General features: G+C 45.9%; 1 protein-coding gene across 1 annotated transcript in view; it reads right to left on the bottom strand.

The window, feature by feature from the left end:
- Positions 1 to 744: 744 nt before the first annotated feature.
- The window catches only part of RIMS4 (regulating synaptic membrane exocytosis 4), a 47,408-nt gene continuing 22,493 nt past the window's right edge, over positions 745 to 25,659 (bottom strand). Inside the window, exons 2-6 of the mRNA XM_053993036.1 lie at positions 17,035 to 17,176; positions 3,977 to 4,089; positions 3,238 to 3,339; positions 2,847 to 2,986; positions 745 to 963 (exon numbers count right to left, since the gene is read on the bottom strand). Of these exons, the coding sequence (XP_053849011.1) occupies positions 745 to 963; positions 2,847 to 2,986; positions 3,238 to 3,339; positions 3,977 to 4,089; positions 17,035 to 17,176 (716 nt within the window). The remainder of the gene's footprint in view (positions 964 to 2,846; positions 2,987 to 3,237; positions 3,340 to 3,976; positions 4,090 to 17,034; positions 17,177 to 25,659) is intronic.

Here is a 25,659-nt window from a genome sequence, read left to right as displayed (position 1 = left end):
TTTCTGAGCAAAATTGTGGTTAATTAGCCTGCTAAACTCGAACTCTGTTTAAACTGTCTGCTCTAAGTAGGCGCTACTTGCTCTCCCACCAAGCACGCTTCATCAGCAGTGTTAGACACGTAATGCAGTAAAGACACTTGCTGGTAATTTGGCACAGTTTGAAAACACAGCAACGACAGTGTTACAGCTAACATGACTCAGTGACAGGGAACTGATTCTAAAGAAAGAGTTGCAGGTTTCTTTCTTCTTCTTCCTCTCAGAAAGGAAGACATAAAAAGACCTAATGCTTCCTCTTAAACTTTCCAATCCTGCTCTTTTTAGGCCAGATGATGACCTTTATATTTTTCAGGTACTTTCCTGTGAAATAATTCATATTAGAAATTTCTAACATGCACAGCTAAGAGAAATTAATTCCTTACTCCCCCCAAATTCTTTCAAATGCTGCAACTTTCCAGGGTTAATATTGATCTGAAACAAGGGTCCAAGAATGACAGTGAGAGAAGTGAAACAAGAGGTGTATGTCTAATTTGACAACTAGGACTCATGCCCCATGGCACCTCCTCCTCGGACGGAGAGGGCACAGTGCCCTCCCCCTCGTCTTCTGTCTAAGGTCACTGGGTTATCCTCCTCTTCCAGCTCCACAAGAACTGATTGAACATGCATTGCGCTTGAGGTCAGAGTTCCAGCAAACAAAACCTTGACAGCATGTTTAAAAAACAAAAGCAGTTCCCCCTTCCTTACTCACTAAGACCTGTCACAGCAGGGTCCCACTGTGCTCTCCAGGGAAAGCTGTGAGGACTGACGCAGGAGCGGGCCTGTAGTGGGATCTACCATCGAGGAAGTTGGGAAGAGCTTGTACCAGCCGATTGCTAAAGTTGACAAATCCAGTTCTTCCAGGAGAACCCTGGCGACTCCCATGAAGTGCTTGCGCTCCATGCGTCCATAGTTTCCCCAGACTATCACCTTAGGGACAAGAAGGGGCAGCACAGTTAATCCTCCAACTTTCACACTTCCTTGGGAAGCACAAGTCTGACCAATCCTTCTACTCATCCAACTTTCTGGAGCTTTGCTACAGCCTGAGAAGACCAGAAATATTTACTCTACCAACAGGTGACATGAAGCTCTGCCTGATGATATTACTATTTTATTTTAAGCACACGTTTACAAATCCTAATGTTATCGGATTTTTTCTTCCCCCATGGAACAGAGGTGAATGTGCACGTGGATAAGACCCCATTCTGCTGGGCAGGGGCAGCCCCTGCACAAAGTATCCTCAGGGCTACAGTCCAGGTAAAATCTGGTCCTGGCATATAACAGGCCTTGGACACCAAAAGGTGGCCTGGGGGGGGAAGGGCAGGAGGAGCGCCTGATCTGGAAAAATAAACCAACAAAAAAAAAAAGTGGGTAACAACTTGAGCCAAAAGCCAATAGTTTGAGGAGAAGAGCGTGTTTTAACTTCTGCACACGGAGCTCATGCCATGGGGCAGACAGAGATGAGGCATGGCCACTCACCTGGAGGAAGGGCCGGAGCCAGGGACACGACACGAGGGGCACACGTGAGTGACATGCAGGGCAAGCAGCACAGACAGCCGAGAATGGCTCACAGAGGAAGGGCCAATGGGAGAGCTGGCAGAGGAGCAGGGAAAGCTGAGTCACACTTACGACACGATGGAGACCAGTGGGTGGAAGAACAAATGCAGTGAGGGTCATGGGCTTAGGCATGCTGGAGGTGTGCACGTGGCCAGGTGGCCCTGCGTGGCTCAAGGCAAAGGTGACGACTGACTGCAGAGTGAGCCCGTGCTCTGAAGAGGAGAGGATGAGTAGGATGGGTTATGATAACAATTAGTGATCTCTGGCTAATCCTGACAGCTTCTTTCCCATGGCTCCTAACAACCACAACACTACAGTTTTCTGTAAAATGAGGTAGGAGAGACAATGAATGTCAATCAAAAAACAAAAATTCAAACTCTGGGCCAGCAGGAGATGGAGCAAGCCACTGCACAAAGTGGGTTTGGTGACATGTCCATTAGCAAAAAAGCCAAACTCCTCAATTTAGTCTTGGAATAAGTGCCTTTCCTGGCAGCAAGACTGCAGGTAAGGAAACCCATGCAAGGCAAGAGCAGACCAAGCCAGGCCCCATTCCATTTCAGTAATAAATGTGCACTTTTGTTGCATCAGGGGAAAATGCTTCTAATCAAGGTAAATGAGGTAGAAGTCACTGAAGAAAAGGGTCCAGCAGGTTAGCTGGCAATTTAGACACCAGTGGAGGTAAAGAATAGAAACTCATGGATTAATTACATTAGTATTACAAATAGATTTTAGCCAGGCTTTATTGGATGGAAATTATTTTTATATGATTTAACAATGCAAATCACTCTTTGCTCTGGAAACATAGGTACAGAATTGAAAATATGAGTATGGCAGAAAACATATGGCAGTAACAGAAAAGAGGTGGGAAAAGGTAGGATATGCAATTGGGTGATGGCAAAGCAGAGTGCCATGAATGTCTATAAACACGGAAGGCAACCCATGCTGCAAGATCATTTTAGCACCTATAGATACCACCCATCTCCTAACTGGGTGGGAAAAAAAGAATTAAAAAAATTTAAAAATCAATCCTCTCCTGGTAGGCACTCATGGTACCTGGCAGGGTGTCAAATAATCATCAGCTTGGGTACGAAGGAAAAAGGATTCCTTTGCCTTTGTCAAGCTCATATCGAGTGCATTTGGTTCGAGGCAAACATTGGCTGTTTCTCATCTGTTATTTAACCAGTATGACAGGACTTAGTATCTTCCATGAGAGATGGAAGAGAGAGAGGGGCACACCTGAGACCTGCTCATCTTACCTGTAATACTTTGCCCTGGGGACTCTCAGCAAACAGTAACACCTGATTGTACAAAGGGTCTAATGACTTGCGAGCCACTTTTGTCTTCTTCTTCGCAATGCACACGCCATTCTCTAGCAGGTAAGCTTTGATGTAAGCAGCTGGAAAAAAGAACACGGTCAAATATGAAGAAAATCTTCATGCTCACTTTAGAAAAGACAGTGTGCCATGTCTCAGGTGTTTCTACAGAAGGCAGTCACAGAAGGGAAAAGATTTGCCCAAGCAGCCTTGCTTTCAGCAGCACGCACAGGCTGCTTAGTCCTGCCAAGCAAAAACTCAAATTTTCCCTGTTCACAAGCATTGTGGGAGGCTGGGGCTCAGGGAAGTACTTGAGGAGATCAAAGCATCCTACCTGGCAGTGTTTTGGAGCCGGGTTTTGGTGTCAGTCCTCGAGCCTGAATGATATCCACTTCAAGCTGCCCATTTCGCTCTTGCAAGCCGATTTCCACATCCCCTAAACCAAAATGTCAAAATATATAGAAGATTTTCAAAATAATACATCCTTGGGTTACAAAAATCTTTTAAAAACAATCTTCATGTCCCTCCTGCACAAGCTGTAACAAACTGCATGTACCCAATTTCCTCCTGTATTACTCTGGAGCAGCTCCACAGTGATTCCAGGCCACATTTTCAAAAGCAAACTTGACTGGGAGCTCTCTAAAATGGCTTTGGTGGCTCAGTCTCCTACTCTTTGTGGCAGCAAGCTTCTCATCTCTCTCAAATGAAAGAACCTAGGACTGCAGGCTGCTTTGGAAAATGCAATTATGGTGAGCCATAATGATATTCTTACAGAGCCTGACAGGCCTCAGAGAAAGAAAAACCCCACAAGATGCATTTTCAGGATTCTAGATGCATTTTACTTAGTCTGTGCCTTTCAGAGCTGAGGGAGAAAAGCATAAAGCTGCTGCTCTCCTCCTAATACCACATTTACTGCAGTCAGCAAAACCTTTCAGCCAAGCTCACTCGATTTAACAGGGAAATGGAGCAGGACAGTGTTTGATCAGCAGATGCTGGACACATTATTAGGTGGCTTGTAGGAGCTGTCTGTTCAAGACTCAGTTAAAGCCACCCAACTCCTTTGTGTTCCTTACCCATCGAGGTGGTGGCCAAGGTCTGACGGCCAACAAACTGTGCAGGGCCCATGCTCCCCAGGAAGTCACTAAACTGCCCAGCAGATGCCAGATGGACTCCACTGAAATTCAAGCTGCAAAAGAAAATTATTTTGGCTAGTGGTTAATCTGCATTTTAAAGCAACTCAGTAACTAAAGAACCAGATATATTTTCTAAATGAATGACATCTACAGAAGCCTTTTTTTGAGCAAAACCCGATGGTTTCCACACAGTTTAGTTAGATGGAATCCATTTAGAATCTCTTTCCTCATCCAAAAAAACCCAGTAACAGCTGCAGTCACCAGCTGATCAATATTTGTTTAGCTATAACTAATTGTCTCTAAGGAAAATCTCTGCTATCTCAGGCTCATATGTGGCCTGTCACCTCTTCAGTTAACAGATTCCTAGAACAGCTTATAGGATTGTCTCTTGGTAGCCATCCCTTCCCAATCCTCATTTATGTGGAGGAAATAATCCATCTAGAGCAGTAGCTAAAAGTGAGATGAGCAGGGCAAGCATCAATCCCCTTGGGACTCAATTCCTTATTTATTTAACCCACACACTGAACAATACATCTCCTTTTTGATTATAGGGTCCCATTTCCTCCTGCTCGACACCAGAAGCATCCACCCTGTCCACACCCTGTGGTTTTCATATCTGCTTCCATGACTGTAGCCACAAAGAGGATCTGAATATGGGTGGCAAGGCTAATAGGACAACATCCTCAAACACCAGCAGTATCTCTGCCACAGTCACCACAGCAAAACAAAAGCTGTTGGGAGGACAGAGCCTCCAAATCTCATCACCAGGCACTGAGGCTGGCCCATGGCAAGCTACAGGTGCTGGTCACTGCACTGGGACCTGTGTGTAGCAACACAAAAGAATCAAACTCTGTGGTACACTGATACAATTCAAGATTTACCCAGTTGTACCCTGATTTACGCAGCTGTTTTGGAGGTTGTAGAAGAACTTGCTGCAAATGGTAAGGAGGAGGCTTGAGGCCAGCATTTGACACCTACATTTGTCCCACAGGCATCTGCCAAGCCATGACACAGCTGCTGAGACACGTCAGGAGCTCTGTGCCGGGATACCCACGCTGCCGCGCCGGGTGCTGCTCTCTGCCTGCTGCGTGCCAGAGTCAGGCACAATTACAAACCTCCTCCACTTCTCCAAACTTCCTTGAAGGGGGGCAATTACCCACGGAATGATACAGCCCCCGTTCCCCAAATCCGTTTCTCACAAAGGATGCTGTGAGGAGGCTGCACGTTGGGTACAGGCAGAGAGGAGCCCTGCCTGCGGGGTGGGCTGGCTCTCACACAGCTGAGTCAGCCACAAAGACGTGGTGATGCCCCCCTGCTAGCCAGTCACATTTAAAAGACATTAAAAAGAAAAGAAATTCTTTTCCAACCCCATTCAACCAGCAGCGTGTTAATGTCAGGTTGGGATTTCAGCTCTCATTAGCTATTTGCAGACCTGCTCTCAGCCACATGGGAATATTTATTTATTCTGACAGGGAAGGAGGATGCCAGCACACACACCTCAGCAGCTCACCACACGTGGGGACTGAAGAGGACACGTCACTAGCATGGGTTCATAGGGTGGCTTAGCTCCCTGTGACAGGGGCACTGCATTAAATGGTTCAACTTTTCCACGGAATTCTGCACCTCCCCTCTACACTGACCTGGCTCTTTGAGAAATCTGCCTATTGGTGCTACACAGGGAGAGCTGCTGAGCCATCAGCATGGAAAAACCTGCCCTTGAGCTCTTTACGAATGCCACCTTTGTGAAAAGGGATGAGGGAGTCTCGGCATCCTGGGTGACAGGCTTGGGAGGGGCTCTGTTTGGGTGCATTTTCCTCAGTTTAGTGTTTTTTTCACCCTGCATCCACTGTTTGCACCAACACTCCAGGTGATATTTTGAGATACAACAGAAACAGCGGCACTTATTTGGCATTCGCTGCAGAGAAGGTTTAACATTTTTCTCGGTTTCCTGTGTCACCAACTCCTTAGCAGCACAAGGTGCATCCCCAGAGTCCAGGGCCACGCTCTGCTCCCTGTGGGCACACAATTCCTGCCCCACCATCCACCCAGCATCTGTCAGCCCCACCGTGGCAGCCATCCCTGGGACCAGGGCAGAGTTGCTGGCCTGGCTCCCCAGGATAAAATGTGCACACAGAGAGAGCCCCAGGGCTGGAAAATCTGCAGGGATGTGGGATAGGGGAAGCAGAGAAAAGGGAGCCCAGTGCCAGACAGGCTTTATCAGGCTCATGATTTGCCCATACAAGGAGGGAAGAAGTGAGTCCTGATGCACATGAGGACCAGCGAGACTCCGTGACCCTGCTGGCTCAGGCATTTTGGGCTGCACACAGAGAGTCAAAAAAGGATGAAAACTAGTGCCTAGAGAACTCAAAATAGTGCAGGAAAAAGGAGATCTGACAGACAAAGACGTAAGATTCAGCAGGAGATGAATGGACCATCAGCCAGAAGGTAAATGTTTTCTTCATTCTCTTCAACTCATGGAAGACAAATGGGCCAAGCTCGGGTCTCGCTCCTGCCCTGGGGAGTGTGTGACCTGAACCAGCACGTAAATAACAATCTGGCAAGACAACTCACAGCCCTTCAGGGAAATGTTCACTGCTGTGCTCAGAACAGATGCTTGGGCTAATTAGCAAGATGCTGAGGACCAGGACAGAGGAGGGGAAGCCCAGGATTGAGTGAAGCTGAGGGCTATGAGAGTTCACAGCACACCCAGAAGCAGGTCTTGGAGCAATTTCTCTCTAGGAGGAAGTCCAGCTGTGTTACTGCAGAGGACACACAAAGGTGGGAGAAGACCACCCACAGAAACCCTGCAGGACAGCAAAGGAGAGGAACCCCTCTGAATATTCAAAACAATTCAGTAAACCATTTCCTCTTACCTGCCAGGAAGAGAATCACATCAAAGGCTGATGCCAAGTATTCCTCTGCACTACACCTGTGTGGAGAGAAGGCACCTGTGCTCTCACAACAGCCTACCCCTCCTCTGGACTAGCAGGAGGTGTCCCTGCCCATGGCAGCAGGGCTGGAACCAGATGGTATTTAAGCTCTCTTCCAAGCTGTTATGTGATGCTATCTATGAATGCTGATAGCAAAGGCTCTGCCCAGCAGCTGGGGCAGCTCAGGAGAAAGTAAAAGCACCTGCAACAGAGCAGCTGATGCTGCAGCCTGCATCGATGACACAGAGGAAAAAAGCAGGAGAGTATGAAGGACAGTGTTAAAAAGCACAAGAACAAGGACTGTTGGGGTAAAGGTGAACCAATGGCAACTGGAAGTGCTTACAGCAAAGTCTGCTGTTATCCTCCATAAATTCAGAAGTCAGAGAGCTCTGGATGACCTTGAAACAATGAATGCTCTGCAGTGCAAACTACAGTGAGAGGGCAGGACATTGCTGCAGGGACACCCAGGCTGGGCCACCAGCACAGACCCTTGCAAGGAGGGCAGTGGAGCTGCTGCTTAAATGAAGCTGCTGATCCCAAGGGGAATGGCAAAGCTCACTTTAAAACACAGGCCAAGGTCAAGACTCCATCAGTCTGGATAACAGCCCTAGTTAATGGGTTTACTAGCACTATAAGAAACTCAGTATTAAATTAGACAGTTAATGTTCCCCACTGTTGTTATATCTGACTGGGAAGGGAAGACATAGGAATTACTTCTATAATAGATTATGCCATTAGCTGGTAGAACTGGCTGCTACGTTGCACAGAGGCTGACCTTTTGCAGTCCTGCTTTATTAGACACTAGAAGCAGCATCTCTGAATCTTGGCTTTGACCAATTCCTGGATATATATTTGGGTATTGCCAATAACCCTGGAATGGAAACCATTTCTGTCTGGAAAAATCATAAGCTATCTCCAAGAAAGCTACTGCTTCTCCCTTGAGGGAAGAGGGAAGGGGAAAATAAACTGGCAGAAATTTAGTATGAATGTGAATTAAAAACAGCAGGAACCATTTAGCAGAATAGACTAAATTTCAGATGCTCAAATTCAGCTTGGTGAGCTGTCTGTCAAACACTCTGAGAGAAGCTGGGATAGTGAGGTGAGGGGGACATGTACAGTGAGATTTTTGGGACAGGCTCTCCCCATTCACTTGCTTGTTTTTCCTAGTTAAAGCAGGGAGGAAAAGAACTCCACCGTGACTTCTTTTAACCCTTTAAATGCAGCCTTGATGCTCCAAAGAGCCCTTCCCTGCCACTCTGAAACATGCTGCAGGCTCAGCAGATTTTTCTGCCTGCCCTGTGCAAATATTGAGCTGTTCTGACCTGCCCTTGATCCAGAAACCAGCTCTCCAGCTGAACCACCACACACTGGATGTGCTGGAGACAGGTTCCTGAAGGGATCTGCTGCAGGTGACAGTGGTGTCTCCACCCTGGATGACAGCCAGCAGATATTTCACACACACTGGAGCGATCCTGGAAAGCCCTTCCCCTCCCATTGCCCAACATGTCTGATCTTTAAGGGGAACAATCACTACAACCTGGTTATCACTGATATGAGATGTCTTTTTTTATTGCATCTAAAGAGAAATGCTAAAAATAGCCAGAGGAATAGAGGGAGCGCTTTGCAGCTGACTTGCAAACAGCAGCTGCCAGAGCCAGCAGGGCCCTGTGAAAGGACCATCTCACGCTGCAAAGAGCTGCACACAGGGAAGATTAACAGGTGACACTTGTCAGCCTTTTGTCTAAAGGGCACAAATCCTCCACTGAGCAAAGGCAGTGCAGCCTTTGAACAGCAAAGCGAAATTAATTATCTCTTCTCTGGCCCTTTGCTTTCACTAATCATGATTTACGGGCTCTGCTTTGCCACAGCCAAATGGGAACAATTTTAATGGAGTTAAAGATTATGGGTTTGCTGTGGAATTGCTCCTAAGTTGAATGCAATGCTGTTATTGGCTAGAAGGCAGAGGGAGAGCACAGGGAGGTCAGCGATGCCTCCAGCGTGTCAAGGACAAATGAAGGACATTTTGCTGGAGGAAGCTCAGACCATTGTCTTTAGCTGTAGGCAAGGAGGCAGAGCAGGGACAGCAGAAAGATGACACTGGATGCTATTGATCCCGGGATCTCTGAGCCCACCAACGCAGCAGAAACCTGCACGAACGTTAACCTGGCTGCACAGGCACCAGCTCCCGCCGAGGCTCAGCACAGGCTGCAAACACCATTCCAGCAGCAAACAGCCATCGCTGTGCCCGCACTGTGCCCGGCCCGGGCGGCAGCGGGGACACACCTAGCGACAGCCAGCGGGGAGCCGGGGACAGCCGCGAGAGGGAGACAGCAGCCCGTGCAGAGCCGGCACCAACACCAGCCCGGCTCTACGGCACAGACAACCGAGCCCATAAACCGCTTCTGTCTTTTTGTGACACGTTTATATGCAGAGTAAGACTGGCGCTGTGTACGGACTGGGGAACGAGAGGCTGGAGAGCAGCGCTGAGGAAAGGGACCTGGGGGTCCTGGCTGATGGCAAGTTGGATATGATCAGCAGTGCCCTGTCAGCCAGGAGGGCAAATCCTGTCCTGGGGGCATCAGACACAGCAATGCCAGCAAGGGAGGGGATTGTCCTGCCCTGCTCTGCACTGGTGCAGCCTCACCTCAGATCCTCGGGGCAGTTTTGCCACAATATAAAAAAGACTACAAAAAATTGAGCTGTTAGAGAGAGTTCAAAGGAGGCCATGAGGATGATGATGGGACTGGAGGGGAAACCTTATGGGAAACACTGGAGATTACATGGTTTGTTCATTCTGGAGGAGACCAAGAGGAGACTTCATTGGGGTCTTCAGCATCCTCATGAGAGGAAGCAGAGGGGCAGGTACTGATCTCTTCCCTCTCATGACCAGTGACAGGTCCTGAGGAAATGGTATAAAGCTGAGCCAGGGGAGGGTTAGGCTGGATATTAGAAAAGGATTTTCACCCAGAGGGTGCTAGGGCACTGGAACAGGCTCCCCAGGGCAGTGGTCACAGCTCTGAGCCTCTCTGAGTTCTAGGAGCGTTTGGCCACCGCTCTCAGGCACAGGGTGGGACTGCTGGGGTGTCCTGTGCAGGGCCGGGAGCTGGACTTGAGGATCCACGTGGGTCCCTTCCAACCCAGCATATTCTACATTCTATGGATCTTAGAAGCTGTGTGCTCAAACTGGTGCTGAAACTGCCCAGACCTTCTTCTTTTAAACACCACATTCCTACTCCTGATTATTTAGGAAATCTGTGCAGCCTCTGAAGACTGTGTTCTTGTGCTGCATGCTGTAGGTCAGGCTGTATGAAAGCTGTCCTCTGTGGAGTAATTTAAGAGTGGCTTAAAGGCTCCTTGCCAGCTGCTTGCTTCTCTGCTCTTTCAGGGTAGCAGCATTTCCTGACCTACTCCTTGCAAAAATCCGTGTCCTTCCCCTCTGTGTGCAAATCATGCAGTCTCTTCCTTCATGGCACAGCAGCTGCTCCTTATATGTGACTGGATGGAGAATCAGCTTTTCAGAGTTTGATTGTAAACTGATCAGGATTTGAATGCTTAGATGGACAAGACTGATTTCAATGCAAAGTGCTATGAAGAAAATGCAGAGCAGCTGTGCCGATCCCTCTCACACAGCATATGTGGCTCTGCTCAGTCCCTTCCACACTCCCGCCCGCTGGTGGCTACAGATTAGCATGCAGAATGTGCAAAGGCAGACACATTTAGGGAAAATGTATCATTAATTTCTTTTCCTGTCCGTGCAGAGTTTGTCCGACCTCTTTTCTAAATCTATTTTTAAATTGCTTCTGGGACTCTGTATGCCAGGTATCCCATTATGCTGCTGAGAGCGTTTGCAGAATCAGCTTGTCAAAATCTTGTAATACTCACAGGAAATATGGTCAGAATGCATCTCCACAGGCCAGCCAGTCCACACCCAGGTCCCAAGACCAGAGCAGCCTTATTTACACCATCCAGGACAGCTGCTTTTCTAACCTGTTCTTAAAATCCTTCCCTGAGAATTTATTCCTGTGCATTGTTTTACTTTTTCCTTCCAAATCTTTTTCCAGTTCTTCCTCCTTACACATCAGTCCCAAACATCCTTTGTGAATTATCAGTTTGAAAAACAGACCACCTCTTCCATTTCTTTTCCTCTTGATACCATGCTTTTTTGTAAGTCTTATAAGACTTTGATATTGCCACACACTTGCTGCTGTGCCAGTGCAGAAGAAATACAGAGCAAGGCATTAATCTCCCTTCACAGCTGGGTGTAACACCCTTTTGTCTAGGAACTCTCTCAGGAGAAGAGAATTTTGTGACCTCCCCCTTGGACCAAATCCCCATTCCTGTCTCTGTTTCACAAGTTGCACACCTTGACTCCCACGAACTCCACTGCTCCACTGCTGTGGGTTCAGTGAGGTGGTGAGGCCAGACAAATTCAACACAGCCACCCCCTAGCACACCCAGACAACAGCTATTTTCAGAAGATAACATTTTGTTTTGTTCTTTTCACGGATTCATTCACCATCCACACAAACACCTTTCTGCCATCATCTCAAGTCTCCAGAGGTGATACATTCTTGAAGAGCTGCTCCACTGTGTCTGGTATGTGCATGGGATGTGTCTGGGTCCAGGGTTCAGAAATTATTGTTCTGTTCTTGTAAATAAAAAAGCCTCTTTTTTTTTTTTTATCCTCTCATGGCACAAACTTGCAATTAATAAGCAAGTTGCCTAAACACAGCCATGCAACTCAGTGGTTTGACTTGCACAGCTGAACTAACAGATACACGACACATCTACATCTAACACGCAGCTAAATTCTCCAGTTCTATCTTTAAAAAACAGGGACAGCAACAGATTCCTTCAGCCAGAAGAAATGAGGAGAGGGAAGTCTCCTCTGAGACTGATAACATATTTGACAGTTATTTTATTTGAGCATTAAAAAAAACCCATCAGAACTCCAACTTCAGGGAGCAGTAATGTTCTGCGTAACAATCACACTCATCCATATTGCATGTTAACGTCTTTTAAATCGCATCTCCCAGGCAGGAGCCAAGCAGAATCTATCAGCTAAGGAGGAAGGCAGAACTTGCCAATGTCCATTACCCCATCTTTCAAATATTTATGGTGTGCACGAGGAATATGCATCCAGCTACACTGTCCAGGGACTGGGCACACAGTCCCTTAACCTGTCAAAGTCCATGTGAATGCTGCAGGAGCCTTCAGGGAAGGCTTTCCGTGAGAATCTATCCCTGCAGGACCCAAACCCACCCTAACCCCACCAACTGCACAGCTCTCCTCTGCCAGGCAAGATCTCCAACTCTGCCTCTCAACAAGCTCTGTTTCTCTCCGGGCCACTCCACTTTCTGTAGCATTTTTAGCACTGTGACGTGCTGTCTTATGTGCTGTAACACATTGTACTCCGCGCGCGTATCCCTTTCCTTCTGCTGTATGAATTCTGCCACTGAAACAGTGCTATAAAAACTATGCACTGAATTCTGTACAAAGACCTCCCCCACTCCCTTCCCCACCTTGCCAGGCTAGCTCCATTTTTAGCTATCACTAGTCATCTCAGATGCACTGAATAAAAGACAGCTACCTGTCTTCAGTGAGCAATTCTGTCTGTTCCCAAGAGGTTGCTGAAGGTGGGATTCACTGTATTTCCTGCTGGAACTACAGCTCTCAAGGTCACATCCTTTCTGAGCTGTGCTGGTCAAGCTTTGCCTGCACAAAAGGATGTGCTATTGCTGAACAGGCTAAGGAATTTCTTGATATATTACAGAAATAATCTCCATGCCTTTCCTGGTTTCCATCTTAAAAGAGACAGATTTCTTACAGCCTGAACTGATATTAACATGTTTCATTACATTTTTTAAAGGACTCGGATAAAAAGAGGCCTGACGATAATCTGTTATAAAAGAGACTAGAAGTCTCCTGGCTTTGGAAGTCAAACAAGAAACATTCAGGGAATAGCTGCAATGTGAATCTCCTGAATGGAGCATTCATTTTGATCATTCTTGAACGTTGATGGATAATTTCTGGTGAAGGGAAGTGAATTTTCACATGGCCATGTGGTCACAACCCAGGCCAGTATTTTCTCCTGCTTCCTGTTAATTATTGCTCCACAGTGAAGCAGAGAAGGGCAGGCAGCTCCCCCAGCCTAGAGTCCCAGGGTTGGCTCACACCAGCCCAGTGGGAGAGCTGGTACCAGAGACAGAAGGAAGCCAAGAGGCGCGAGCTGCCTGTGCTGGTGGCACTTGTGCCAGGCTGTGTCCTGCTCCTGCCCAGGGCACAGCTCAGGCAGCACTGCCCTCACCAAGGAGAAGAGAGGCTAACAACAAGATGCTTCCTTGCTGGACCTGCACACTCATCTCAGATAATACGAGAACAATCCTCCAAGTCTTTGTTAGTCACCACCTGCTGTGCTTCTCTAAGGTAAAAATCACCTGATCTCTCCAGAACTCAATCATCCCAGCAGTAGCCAGCAAGAACAAAAACACTATGAGTACCACTCACTAGGCACTATGGCAGCCAGCAGGCTTTTGTTCCAGGTCCATTTTTATCTTTCTGCTCCATTTTCAGGAAGAAAAGCATTTGGCAGGAAGAAGTTACATGCAAGTCCAGAATCTACTGCTTTTTGAATGCTGTACATGGTCTCGTGCAGCTGCAGCAAAACCCAGCCAAAACAAGATGTAGATCGTGCAAGAGCCAGGATGGAGCTGAGATTCTGCTGAATCTCACAGGGCTGTTTGTGAGTTATTCCTATATTCGGAATTGTATCCTTGCAGCAATCCTGGTGTCCTGAGACTACCCCACAGACACTTACTACAGTGGGCAACTGTTTTCCCAAGTGAATCTATAAGTATAGACATAGAAGAAAATATTCACTGCTGTAGGATTTGTAACCAGTGCTAAGATTGTTCTGGATGAATTATGAATGGAAACATCTGTGTATGTGAAAGCACAACCAACCTGGCTGCAGCAGATCTGTTCTCCAATGACAGGGGAAGAAGAGACAACAAGGTTAGAGAGCACGTCACTTCCATACCCTGTTTGAGGGCAGACTGTAGCCATTAAGATCCCCCAAAAAAGTGAACAAAAAGGTGGCAGTGCTACTTGAGATCTGCAGGGACAAAAAAGAGAAAGACCCTGAGGTGAAAGATCACTCCAAAATACACTTTCTAAGTCCTAGAAAGTGTAAGAAAAACACAGTCTAAGAGCCAGTCTGTTGTGAAGAACAACTCAGCAGACACAGTGAGGGCTTGACAGATGGTGTCCCATGTCCTCCCTGCAGCACACAACCCAGCCTGGCTCCAGCACCTGGATTCATGAGGCTTGGTGCCCACATGGGGTGGTGAGAGTGTGAGGGAATGAAACCTGGACATGGGAATGCCTAAGAACAGTTTTGCTCAGAGTAAATACCTACTTCTCCTTCTACAATGTCTCACATTGAGTTTTATTACATTAATTTCCTATAGTAGTGCACAACCACTGTCGAATAGAAAATCTGGATAAGAAGGTTGGAGGACTTCTTGTCTGGCAAAAATGTACATGAAGAAGTGTGTTAACAATGACAGCATCTCCTGGCATGCTGTATGAGCTTTAATTCCAGGAGATGCATCATTTAGCCCAGCTAGTCTCCAGTACACTTCATCTTCAGGTAAAGGGAGTATTCAAAAGAAGGCCTAGCATACCTCAGAGGTATACCCCTGCATAATAAGCCTCTCCAGGAAAAAAAATCTAAAAACAGTTTGTATGGCTGAGGACAGGTATTTAGGCCTCCTGCAGCAAAGTTTCACCAAATCTTTGATCACTTCAGCATGCCACTTTGGAAGTTGTCCTGTTAGTCCTTAAATTGATAAGGATTACAAGAACACATGGAAGTTGAGAGGTTTTGAATCCATCTTTTTCCAGGTGTGGACACACCAAAGGGATGCATGGGTGGAAAGAACTGGAACAGCCATTGCCTTGCTGCAGACCAGGGGTTTGACAGTCACTGCTGAAAACTCTCTGACCTGGGAGAATCTGCAGCAGTCACAAACCCAGCTTTTATTAGAAAGAAAATCAACTCGCCACAGCTAACAGAGACGTATGAATCTTCATTCTGCCTCCCTGGGAAGACAGCTACAGCAAACGAGAGAGGTCAAGAGAAATCTGATTTAGGAGAACACATTTCTGTTCCTCAAAGCTATTCCCCAAACAATTCCATTCTTTGCTGCAGGAAAAGAAAGCAGAGAAACTCCCCTCCCACCATGTTTCAAGAGAATTGAGCCCTCTTAGCTCTTTGTACTCTCAGCCCTGTTTGCTTATCACTTGTGGCTCAGACAGATAGCTGCAATTCCCACCGGGTTCCCAGAAGAGATTAATTATCCCACCCAGGAACAAAGCATCCAGGAACCACTTAATCACACTTTTCAGAGAAGAGAAGAAACTACCCCATCCCTGGCTGAGGTGCTGGCAAGGGTGATCTGGCAGCATTCAAAGCTGGAATACCAAACGTTAGGCTTGTTCTAATAAAGACAACGGGATTGCAAGACAGGCTTTTCCTTTTTCTGTTGAGCTCATAGCTGCATGTCACCTGCCTTCAGGGTGAGACAGCACTTGTAGGGGTGCAGTATTTTGTTGGCAGAAATACTCCCCCCTCCACGAAAGCCCAACGAAGCAGCTGATGAACGAAGAAGCAGTGAGAGGACACAGACCATTCAGGGAACTACATCCCTTCCCAGGAGGATAAGCTATGTAAATATAAAAAAGAAAGAATTTTGCTCTGCATGAAAGCAGATTTTTACTCCTCATTGCCCAGGGAATGAACTTAATCACTAATCCTCTGCATCTAGTAGTGGAGGCAGAACTCCAAGCCACAGGACTGTGCTGGTGTAGCAGGAATACTTCCCTGGAGACAGCAGCTCACAGAAGAGATAAGGTACATCACAGCTTTGGAGTGACAAGATTGCTATCGCAGTCTGTGCCTCATTACTATTTTGAACCTTCAGCATAGATCTATGATGCCTTTCCAGGATTAGCCTACTTCTAAAAGCTAAAGAAAGTCTCTCTTAATTTACAGCCTGTTACTTATTTAACACGAGAATCACATTAATTGAGAGTGCCTTTGGACTATCTCAGCATTTTAGCTGTAGAGTGTACTTGGAATACCACACAGGACTCGAGAGAGCATACAGAGTGATGCCAAGTGTAGTCCTTGGCTTGAACAGGACACCTTTTAGGTATAGAAACATTTTGGCCTCACACCTAGAAAGCAGAAAATCGGATGGTATGTACTGCCTTCTTTAAACACTGTGGGGTTTTTTGATTCCAAAGATTCCCATGAACAGTCATCTTAGTAAAATAATTAAATTTCCATATATGGCTTCAAGTAATGGAAATACAAAAACCAGAATTGGAGACAAGTCAGGTCCCAAAGTTCTGGCCTAAATATCCCCTGCTTTGCACTCTCATATAAAGTCTAAATGCAAGCATGTTGTGACTTCTCTTGGGGTCAAAAACCTTTTCTGAAACACATTCTTTTAGGACACTGTAACTCAGATGAAACAAAATAAAGTTTATTACTGAAGTACACACAGGCTCCAAAATGCATATTTTGATATCAGAATTTTGGTATGTTACAATGCACTTTATTACTTTCACCCTTTTCAGCACCTTGAAACTTCTGCCTGCCCCAAAGGGCTATTTTGAAACAGAGGAAATGGACAACTGTTGTGCAACATTAAAAACTACTGGCTTATAATTTACGAGCAGAAATGAGCCTCTGCTATTGACCCTGAATTGCTCATCCAAAGGCAAAGTGGTTAAAAGTAATGGGTATCTGCTTCAGCTCAGAGTAATGAGGACACTAAAAAAAGTATATAAACAGTCAAGTATGTGCCAGCTAGGCAGACAGAGAGATCTGCTCTAATTGGATGGGCAGTACACCTGCAGCACAGGCAAGTCAGAAAAACACATCGTGCATCATGCTGGAGGAAAATTAATAGGTACAGGGACAGTGCAGCCCACGAGTGCAAGGAGGAAAACTAATAGGTACAGAGACAGTGCATCCCCAGCTCCCTTTTGATGACTTACTTTCCCTCTGATCCATAGCTGTTCATGCTGTCCTCGATGGACTCGTGGCTGGCTTGGCGGACGGTCCTGCTGGGCATTTCCACAGCCAGGCCAGTTTCTGTGCTCCTCTGGATGGCTCCTTTCAGTCTCCGACCATCACCATCTAGGAACACAAGGGGAGAAAAGGCAGTCAGCCTCTGTTCCCAGAGCCTTCTGCGCTGACAGAGCCAAGGAGAAGCAGAGGTGGTCTTTTGGAAGACCAGCCTGGAACCTGTCACACTTTTCCCTTACCCAGCCCTGCTTCATCAGCAGCTCCCGAGTCACCTCTGGAACACACTCACTGCGCCACCATGCCAGCAGATACTCAGAGCATGCACACCCTCCCTACCTGCTCCTACCATTTGTACCCATTAATGATCCATTGAGAGGGCAACCACATCAGCTGGCTACACCCAGAGCTACCCAGTCAGGGAACACAGCAGCAGCAACCACGGGCACAGCTGATGCCTCCAAGCCTTTCCCAAATCCCATGTTGCTGCCTCAGGTTGTGTGGAACAGCACAAAGAGTGGCAGGTCCTGGTGAGCATTGAGTGAGCAGAGGGGAGGAAAAGGCCAGGCAGCACCAGCAGTGCTGTCAAAGCAGGAGCCCTCTCAGACCAGACACAGGGGAACACTTGGGCACAGCCAAAATGTTCCCTGGTGGCACCAGAAAGGCACCAGCTGTGGAAAACCCTGGAGAGGACTATTCCCCTTGACAGACGCCCTCAGCCACAGCATAGAGGGAATTAAGTAGGTTTTGGTTCCTCCTGGGTGCAGTCTTCAGAGGCTCAGCCCTCTGAAATTAACAGCTGCTATTTTCATCCTCCATCTCAAGCAGTCTGTTTCTCAGAACAAACCATGTTATGTAATGAATATGTAATGAATACCATTACTATTAATTGCTGTAGCTGGTGTTAGGAAGCTCCAAATTTCAACCCACATAGAGCACTCATCCTGAAACACATCTGCTGCAAGTTTTCTGAACACAGCAAAATTCTCTAAATCTTCTAAAGATGCTCAGTCATTACCCTGGACTCAGGCATCAAACTTCTGACCCACGGTGCTCTCAGAAACCTTCCAACTTTTTTGAGTACCACCTCCAGAGGAGAAATGACCCAGCTATTGAGTCTGGAGAACTCAGGATCGCCAAATATTAAAGAAAGCAAATCTTTCAAAGAATCACAGGATGGTTAAGGTTGGGAGGGATCACAGTGGGTCATCTGATGCATCCTCCCTGCTGGAACAGGGTCACCCTAGAGCACACTCTGCACAGGATTGCATCAAGATGGTTCTTGAATATCTCCAGTGAGGGAGACTCCACAACTTTCTGGGCAACCTGTTCCAGTGCACCCACACAGTGAAGAAGCTCTTCCTCATATTCAGGTGGAACTTCTGGTGAATCACTTTCTGAACTACTTTGGAAATATGAGGGTATCTGTAATAACCTGCCTAAAATACACTGTTATTTGTAGCAGGCGGCTTGACCTAAAATACTTTTCTTTAGATCTTGGTGGGAAGAGGGATTTTGGAAAAAAAAAAAAAATCTGTAAGATATCAGGAATGCTTCCTATTTCACTTCTCCAATTATATCTACATGGAAATGCAAAGACAAAAATTCTCCTATCAATACAGCTGTAAAGTACCTTTTCCTCTACTATCATGAGGTTTCCAACTGGGTAAATGTGCTGGCCCCAGGGCTCTGTACCAGCTGCTGTCCCCACATATGGTGCAGCCTGTGTACACATGTCCCTATGAGCTATGGGGATCGAATTTGCACATTCTGGGTTAACATTAACTACAGTTTGTTCTGTTTGTGTGCCTAGAGCAATGCATGAAGCACATTGTATAAATCAGGAAGTTACACAAATGTAAAACATATTTCTCATGTGCTTTCAAAACCCAAACCTTCAGGCAAGAATATCAATATGGGCATCAACAAAAGCGAAGCTTTGTGAAATGGCCATGCTTATTCTCCCAACCAGTGCAGAGCAGCTCCCTTTGATGCACCCTCTTTAGCCTTGTGCAGCTCACTGGAGCCTCTGATGGGGTTTGTAGGTTCCTCTGAGGGCACATCCCACAGCCATGCGGGCAGACTTGATGGTCCATTTCATTTGTCTTGCATTCACCTCCACAAACAATCTCTGAGTCATCCACCCGCACCAGTGCCCATCCTTCCTTCACGTGTGCACTCAGAGCACTCATCCTCCTGCCCTTTGAGGTTACTCCTCACAAGAGCTCTGCTGGCAGCCAGAGTCAAAGCATCAAATGACATAAATGTAGGAAACAGATTGAAAATGCCCCATTGTCCAGCCATGCAACATCTGTTTTAAAAAATCTCTTTCTCCAATCTAATGAGATGTGCCTGAAGACACTCAAAATTAAAAGACTATTCATCCGCAGCTGGCAATAAACAAGAGGTTTGGAACAGAGCAAGGGTTTGGAGCAACACAAGGTGCTTGCTCTATTCTATCAACTATCTCCTGATTGAAAGCCAGGGAAAAAAAAGCAGAAGGGCCCAAAGGCAAGGAAAGGCAGCACTGAGGGAGCACCAGGGCACTGTACCAAGATAGGGCAAGTTCAGCTGTAGAGCACCACATGCACAGCTTTCCACTGCTGGGTGGGTCATTTTCTAGTAGTCCTGATTGCTTTTGCAGATTAAAAAAAAAATATATATATATATAAAGGAAAAAATATAAAGGAAAAAAAAAGGTAAAAGTTTAATCAAGAATCTCTGTAAAACAAGACAATGGGAACAAAGGACAGAAATCCTTTGCTCCTCCCTCTTCTTCCAGACAGAGATGCACAGCAATTCCTGCATCTTGCAGATGATCTCTCATTATTCTGGAGAAAGGTTTCTCCAACCTTTCTCCCCCTACAGTCTCTTTTTGCTGTAAGTTTCCTTTAAACAGAAGGGGAATAATTTGTTTTGCCAAAAAGGTAAGCTCCCAAACCACAGTTGCCAGAAGCGTGAGTGAAACAGGGTAAGAGATCACCATATGCACTAGATATCAGACTGGAGATGCAGATTCCTAAACTATCCATCCCCATCAGCTGGGAGAGGAGGACAGATCAGGGATAGCACACCTGGAAAGGAAATACATACGGATGACACTGCATTTTTCATCTGTGAGCCAAAAATATTTCACGAGCAACAGTCACCTACCATGAAGCTTCTCTGGTCAGTGTGGAGCATGGCATAGGGGCTGTGCCTCCTCCCCTTCCTGAAATCTTTGTGCTCGACACCTTTGCCAATCAGAAGGTAAATGATATGCATCTATGTGGGTGTTGCCTGGCAAAATCATTTGTCTTAATTTGTCAGTGGTATCTGAAACAAGTAAGAGCAGTATCGACATTTTCTGCAGCGTCACCAGATTTATTCCCTGCACCTCTTCCAATTAAGCAGCAAACAACAGAGGTTAAGCAGTCAGTCAAGCCTGCAGTGCAACAACACCTCAATAAGAGAGGATTTTAGTTTGGGATGACCTTGGGAAGAAGAAATCTTTTGGTCAAGTATCCAGGATGAAGATACACAGCACCTCGCTGACGCCAACAAGCAGAAGGGCCCAGCAGTCACTCTGCCAAGTTCTCAGTGTTGACAGGTGCTTTGATTTTGCTCTGTTCAGCCAAACAATTTATGTTTGGCTAAAGAATATCTTCTAAAGCACTATTCACTCTTGGTTTGAAGATATTGAGAGATGAAGAATCTGCCATTTGCCTGCACAGTTTATTTTACTACCTGACATTTAGAGATGTGGCTTAAGTTTGCCTGGTTTCAGCTTTCACACATCAGGTTTTTTTAGTGCCCTTCTCCACCCCAAGAGCTGCTTTGTGTTCTCACCATGCAGACTTTTCTGCAGAGCAGATGAGTTATCTCTCAATCTTATTTTGACAAGTTAAACAGACTGAGAACTCTATGTCTCTCATGCTCTGACATTTTTTTTCTCCTGGCCTTGAATCTTTGTTAACAACCTCCCCAGGTTTTAAACGCCCTTTTGAGAACAGAGCCGAAGCCTGCATTTTAGTGCAGAAATGCATACAGAGGTAAAAATCAGCTTGTGCTCTCATCTTCACTACTTCTGCTGGCATCTCCCAAGATAATAGTAAGCTCCTGGTCACATCACACCTCTCCTGGAGGCTGTGCAGTCCCTTGCCTGCCCTGCTGGTATGACCTTGCAGACCATTATATTAAAAAAATATGTAAGAAAATGAATTTTATTTGAAAAGAAAGCAAGCAAAACTCCAGACAGCTTTATAGAGCTCTCCTACACTCAATTCTATTTACTCTTTCTAATGTCCACATGAACCGTGAATTAAGGGAGGTTTAAACTCATGCTTGCTCCAAATCAAATGAAAACACTGAGCATCACCAGGCCTTCAAGAGCCTCCTGCCTTTGAAGCTTTTCCTTGACAACTGCTTTTTGATATGTGAAGCAAGGTTTTAATCCACTTACCATGATCACATTTTTAGGGCCATGTTGTTCTAGGACAAAACCCTAACATACTTATCACATTTATCCAGTATCTGTGTCTTCTAAAACTTAGAGAAAAAAGAATTTCTCACACGACCCATTTTCCCTACATTCTTCTTGATTGATATTAATTATATTCCATCACTTTATTCATTATTAATTAGATCTCATTATCATGTTTCCCCTCATCTTTGACGTCAGACCACCCAACCAGAAATTCCTTCCAGACAGCCCAGTAAAAATGAAGAGGAGCAAGGTGCCCTGTGCAGAGCACCTTCTGAAGAGCTCCTTTAACTAAACTTTCAGCTGTCAACCAAGAGGCAGCTCTTCTCAAGGTTGGTGCCATTCCTGTGGGAGAGCTGCCACCAAGAACTGGATTTGCTTGAAATTATGGGGTGGAAAAATAAGAGTAGTGCTGCTCCCTTCTCTCCCCCAAGGAAAGAGTAGCCACTTCTCATGTCCTCTTCTACATCACTCCCACACGCAGCTCTCTGAAGCTCTTCCTCTCTGCTTCTGACAGGGCTCTCCATGCTCAGAGGCCAGAAAGTCTTGAAAAATCAGTGTGAGTCCTGCAATAACTAATCACAAGGTCATAATTATATAATTACTACTCCTACACAGAACTACTCTATGATAGATGTTTATTGATGGCACTTCTGAAAGAAAGAAGTGTCTCTCACTGTTATCCCTACACTGTCTACTCCCTTGTCACTTCCTTTTCCTCCACCCAGGTATTTGTTATAATCTTTCTGTTTTCCACTTTGTTCTTGATTTTCTCCTCCATCGCAGCTTGCCACCATCACAAAAAGAAACCAGCATAATGCATGTGCTACAGACCCTCTTTACTTTAGAATTCATTGGTATTGATTTAGCCCTGAGATTAGGCATTGACTGACTTTCAACTCAATCAGCTCCTAAATTCCCCAACCACTTCCAAGCACAGAGCACAGTGGCACTCAAAGCACACGGACACACAGCACCAACATGGGCCACCCAAGACACCCAGGGTCTGGCAAAACAGCATAAGTAGCTCTTATCCTTTCCCAAACTTAGCTTGAGGTGCCAGGGGGGAAATCAGGAAGAGAAATCACTCGGATGCTTACTTTCATTTGCTCCTATTGCAAAGCTCTGGAAAATATAACAGTTTGTATTTTCCAAGAAAGTTAGTCCAAGCTCGAGCGAAGAGACTGCATCCTCACTGCTTTTCTTATCCATAGCAGTATGGAACTATTCCCACCCAAACATGCTGTGGGGCATCAACCTGGGCAGCCTCTGCTCCCTGGATTCACACCTGGGTTCATCAGCACATGAATTGCCTGCTTTGCTGCAAAATGCAAACCTGTACTTATGAAGCGTGAAGAACTGACAGCTCCAGCAAGGGACCACAGAAAAACCCATCTGGCAGAGTCAAGGAAGCCTTCAGAGGACATTGTAGATCACTTAGAAAGCAGAGCCAGGACAGGACCCAACTGCCTGCAGAGGAGATTTGCCCAGAGCTATCTCCTTTCAGCTCATCCTGAATCTGCCTGCTCTACCCTTGGCTCAAACACAGGCTCACGAGCCCTTTCATTCTCCACAGCCACTAACTTCACCCTTTGGTTTTGACCCTAAGAGTTTTTCTCTAGCTTTCTTCCACATGAAGATCTGCCCCTGAGAAAAGATGAAGCAATTTGGGGCCGAAAAACAAAGGGATCAAGCACCCATCTGGATAATATCCTCTGCTGAGGTGAGGGAGGTCCCCAAGTCCAACAACTGGTCTCTGGGATGTCTGTGGGCAAAATGCAGAGGTGGGAATCTCAGCTCAGCTCCCCACCAGACTGCTAAAGCACTGACCATTTCACCTCCTACCTATTTTCATCTACTCTGAGAAAAGAGTCAGCGCATTAACTTCTCCACTTGAAACTTTGTCACTGCATTGTTGCTCCTGAAGTGTTTAAAAAAATTCTTCTGTTTAGTCAGATGCTGACTCCCTGTGACACATACTTGTGTGAAATGAATCAGTTCTGAGATTAATAAAAATCCCATTGTTCAAAGGAGAAAAAGAGAAGCCTTCCTACTGCCTTGCATGAATACCCAACACCTGTGACAGCCTGGCACACACTGAGCTGTCAGGGTGGGCAGCACAGGCCCCTTTGCAGGGGTATCTCTGTTCACAGCAAGCCCTGATGCTCTCCTAAAGGGCTGCTTGTGCTGAGGAAAAAAAAATATAAATACTGGATTGTCACTTCAGAATGCAGTTTAACGAGATGAACTCAATCTCATCATGCCTGGCAAGCCCTGACATCCTGCCAAGCATTCCCTACATCAACATCCTAATGGAGTGTGAATTATGAGCACCTAAAGAGAGGCAGTTTGTACCGTGCTCCAGAACATGCCAGGCTATCATCACAGCCTGAGTAATCCACCAGAATGACAGAAAATGGCTGGGGATAAGCAGGGGCACTAATCAGGCTGTATGCTTCATTCCCCTTGTCCTAGTTTCAGACACCAACAAAATCACACCCTTTCTTTCCAAATTAAGCACAGAATCTTTATGGGATGGACAAAAAAATTTCAACATGTTTATTCTAATCTGTGGAGGTTTGGAACATTCACAGGGTTACCAAAGTTCAATCAACTCTTCTTGTGAGAGCCAGAAAAATAGTAAAATTAGCAACCATTTGCATTGCTGTTACAGCTACCGACTCCAGCTGAATGCAGACCAGGGCCAGGACACCCTGCCTGCATGGGAAACCTCTGGAGATGCCAATGAGACACCTCCAAATTCCCACTGCAGCACAGTCCCAATACATCCCACTGCTCCTGATCCACAAGGATATTTTAGTTTTCTCTCATCCTAGAGCTCAGACTGGCTTGTCCTCACCCACACCAACAGGCAGTGCTGCCCCCCACACCCAGATGTCTGGATGTCAAACCAACTCCCCCCGAACCCAGAGGTTTCTGTTCTTCCCCCTCACCATTAGAACATGACCACAAATCATTCACAAGTTGGTCCACACAGCATTGGAAGGCTTACTTTGCTGACACCCAGTGTAAATACGATCAAAGACCATAAGCACCATTAGAAGACAACCAAAAATCATTCACAGGGTTATTTTCAAGACCAGCCTCTGAGACTGCCTTCCCTAGTTTCCCCCACAACCCAGCCCAAACCCCAACTCCTCAGACACTTAAAGCAGCATTTTTTCCTCCATGCTGGTCTGAGCTGCAGTTTGGTTTAAATCCAACTGTAGTTAAGCAAGTCTCCACCCCAGTAGATGTTATCACCTCTTGTAGCTTGTCTGGGGCATGGGTAGAGCATCAGTTTTTCTTCCTTTCTTCATGAGCTCCATTTTCATATTTTAAACATATTTTTTCTCCTCCTTTTGAGGTTAAAACCAAATAGTTCTCATGATGCTATTTTAAATTTTGACCTTTTTGATAATTCATCTATTAAAAAAAATTTAATGGCCAAAATTTTCATTTAAAAGTGTCTAAAAGAAAAATTCTGTAACAAACATGTAGCCAGGAAAATCCGTTGGAGATTTTTTCCTTCCCTGTCAGAAGAGAGAAAGCCAACAGCCAAAAAGGTAAACACATATGTTCCACTGTCAATGACTTTCAAATGGAGTTTTTGACTACCATAAAAATTGTTTTGCTTTTCACTACAAAAACGTTGCTGTACCATAACACTAACAAAAATGTTTGGTTCTTTCAGAGTATTTTGTGGGAACAACTTTGCAGCTAGACCCAGCTCTTCAGAATTCTTTCCATGTCTCTATTTTCTTTGCAGCAGCAGGATCCAAATAGCTTCATCTGATGGATGCAATTGCATTTTTATTTTTATAAGAAAATGGAACACACTGCCCCCTTCTCTTCCCCCAGTCTGCCAGGCTTTGCAGTAGAGTCTGCCTAAATGAAATGTCCATACCCACCCAGAAAATTCACTGCTCTAATATCTGCAGCAACCTAGCAATGAAACCTGAACACTGCCCTGTCTGTAGCCCAGGTCCCCCAGGAAAGACAAGCAGGGAACTGCTGATGCTGCACCAGTTGTCTGGGACATGTCTGGGACAGACATCCCACATCCCAAACCCTTCTTCATCTGCTGCTTTTGTGCTTGGGCAAGGGGTGATGACTTCAAAATGTAATCTTGCTA

Source organism: Vidua macroura, chromosome 17 (genome assembly GCF_024509145.1).
Source record: "Vidua macroura isolate BioBank_ID:100142 chromosome 17, ASM2450914v1, whole genome shotgun sequence".
Lineage (NCBI taxonomy): Eukaryota > Metazoa > Chordata > Aves > Passeriformes > Viduidae > Vidua > Vidua macroura.
Note: the sequence above shows the minus strand (reverse complement) of the source record. Positions and strands in the feature narration are given on the sequence as shown.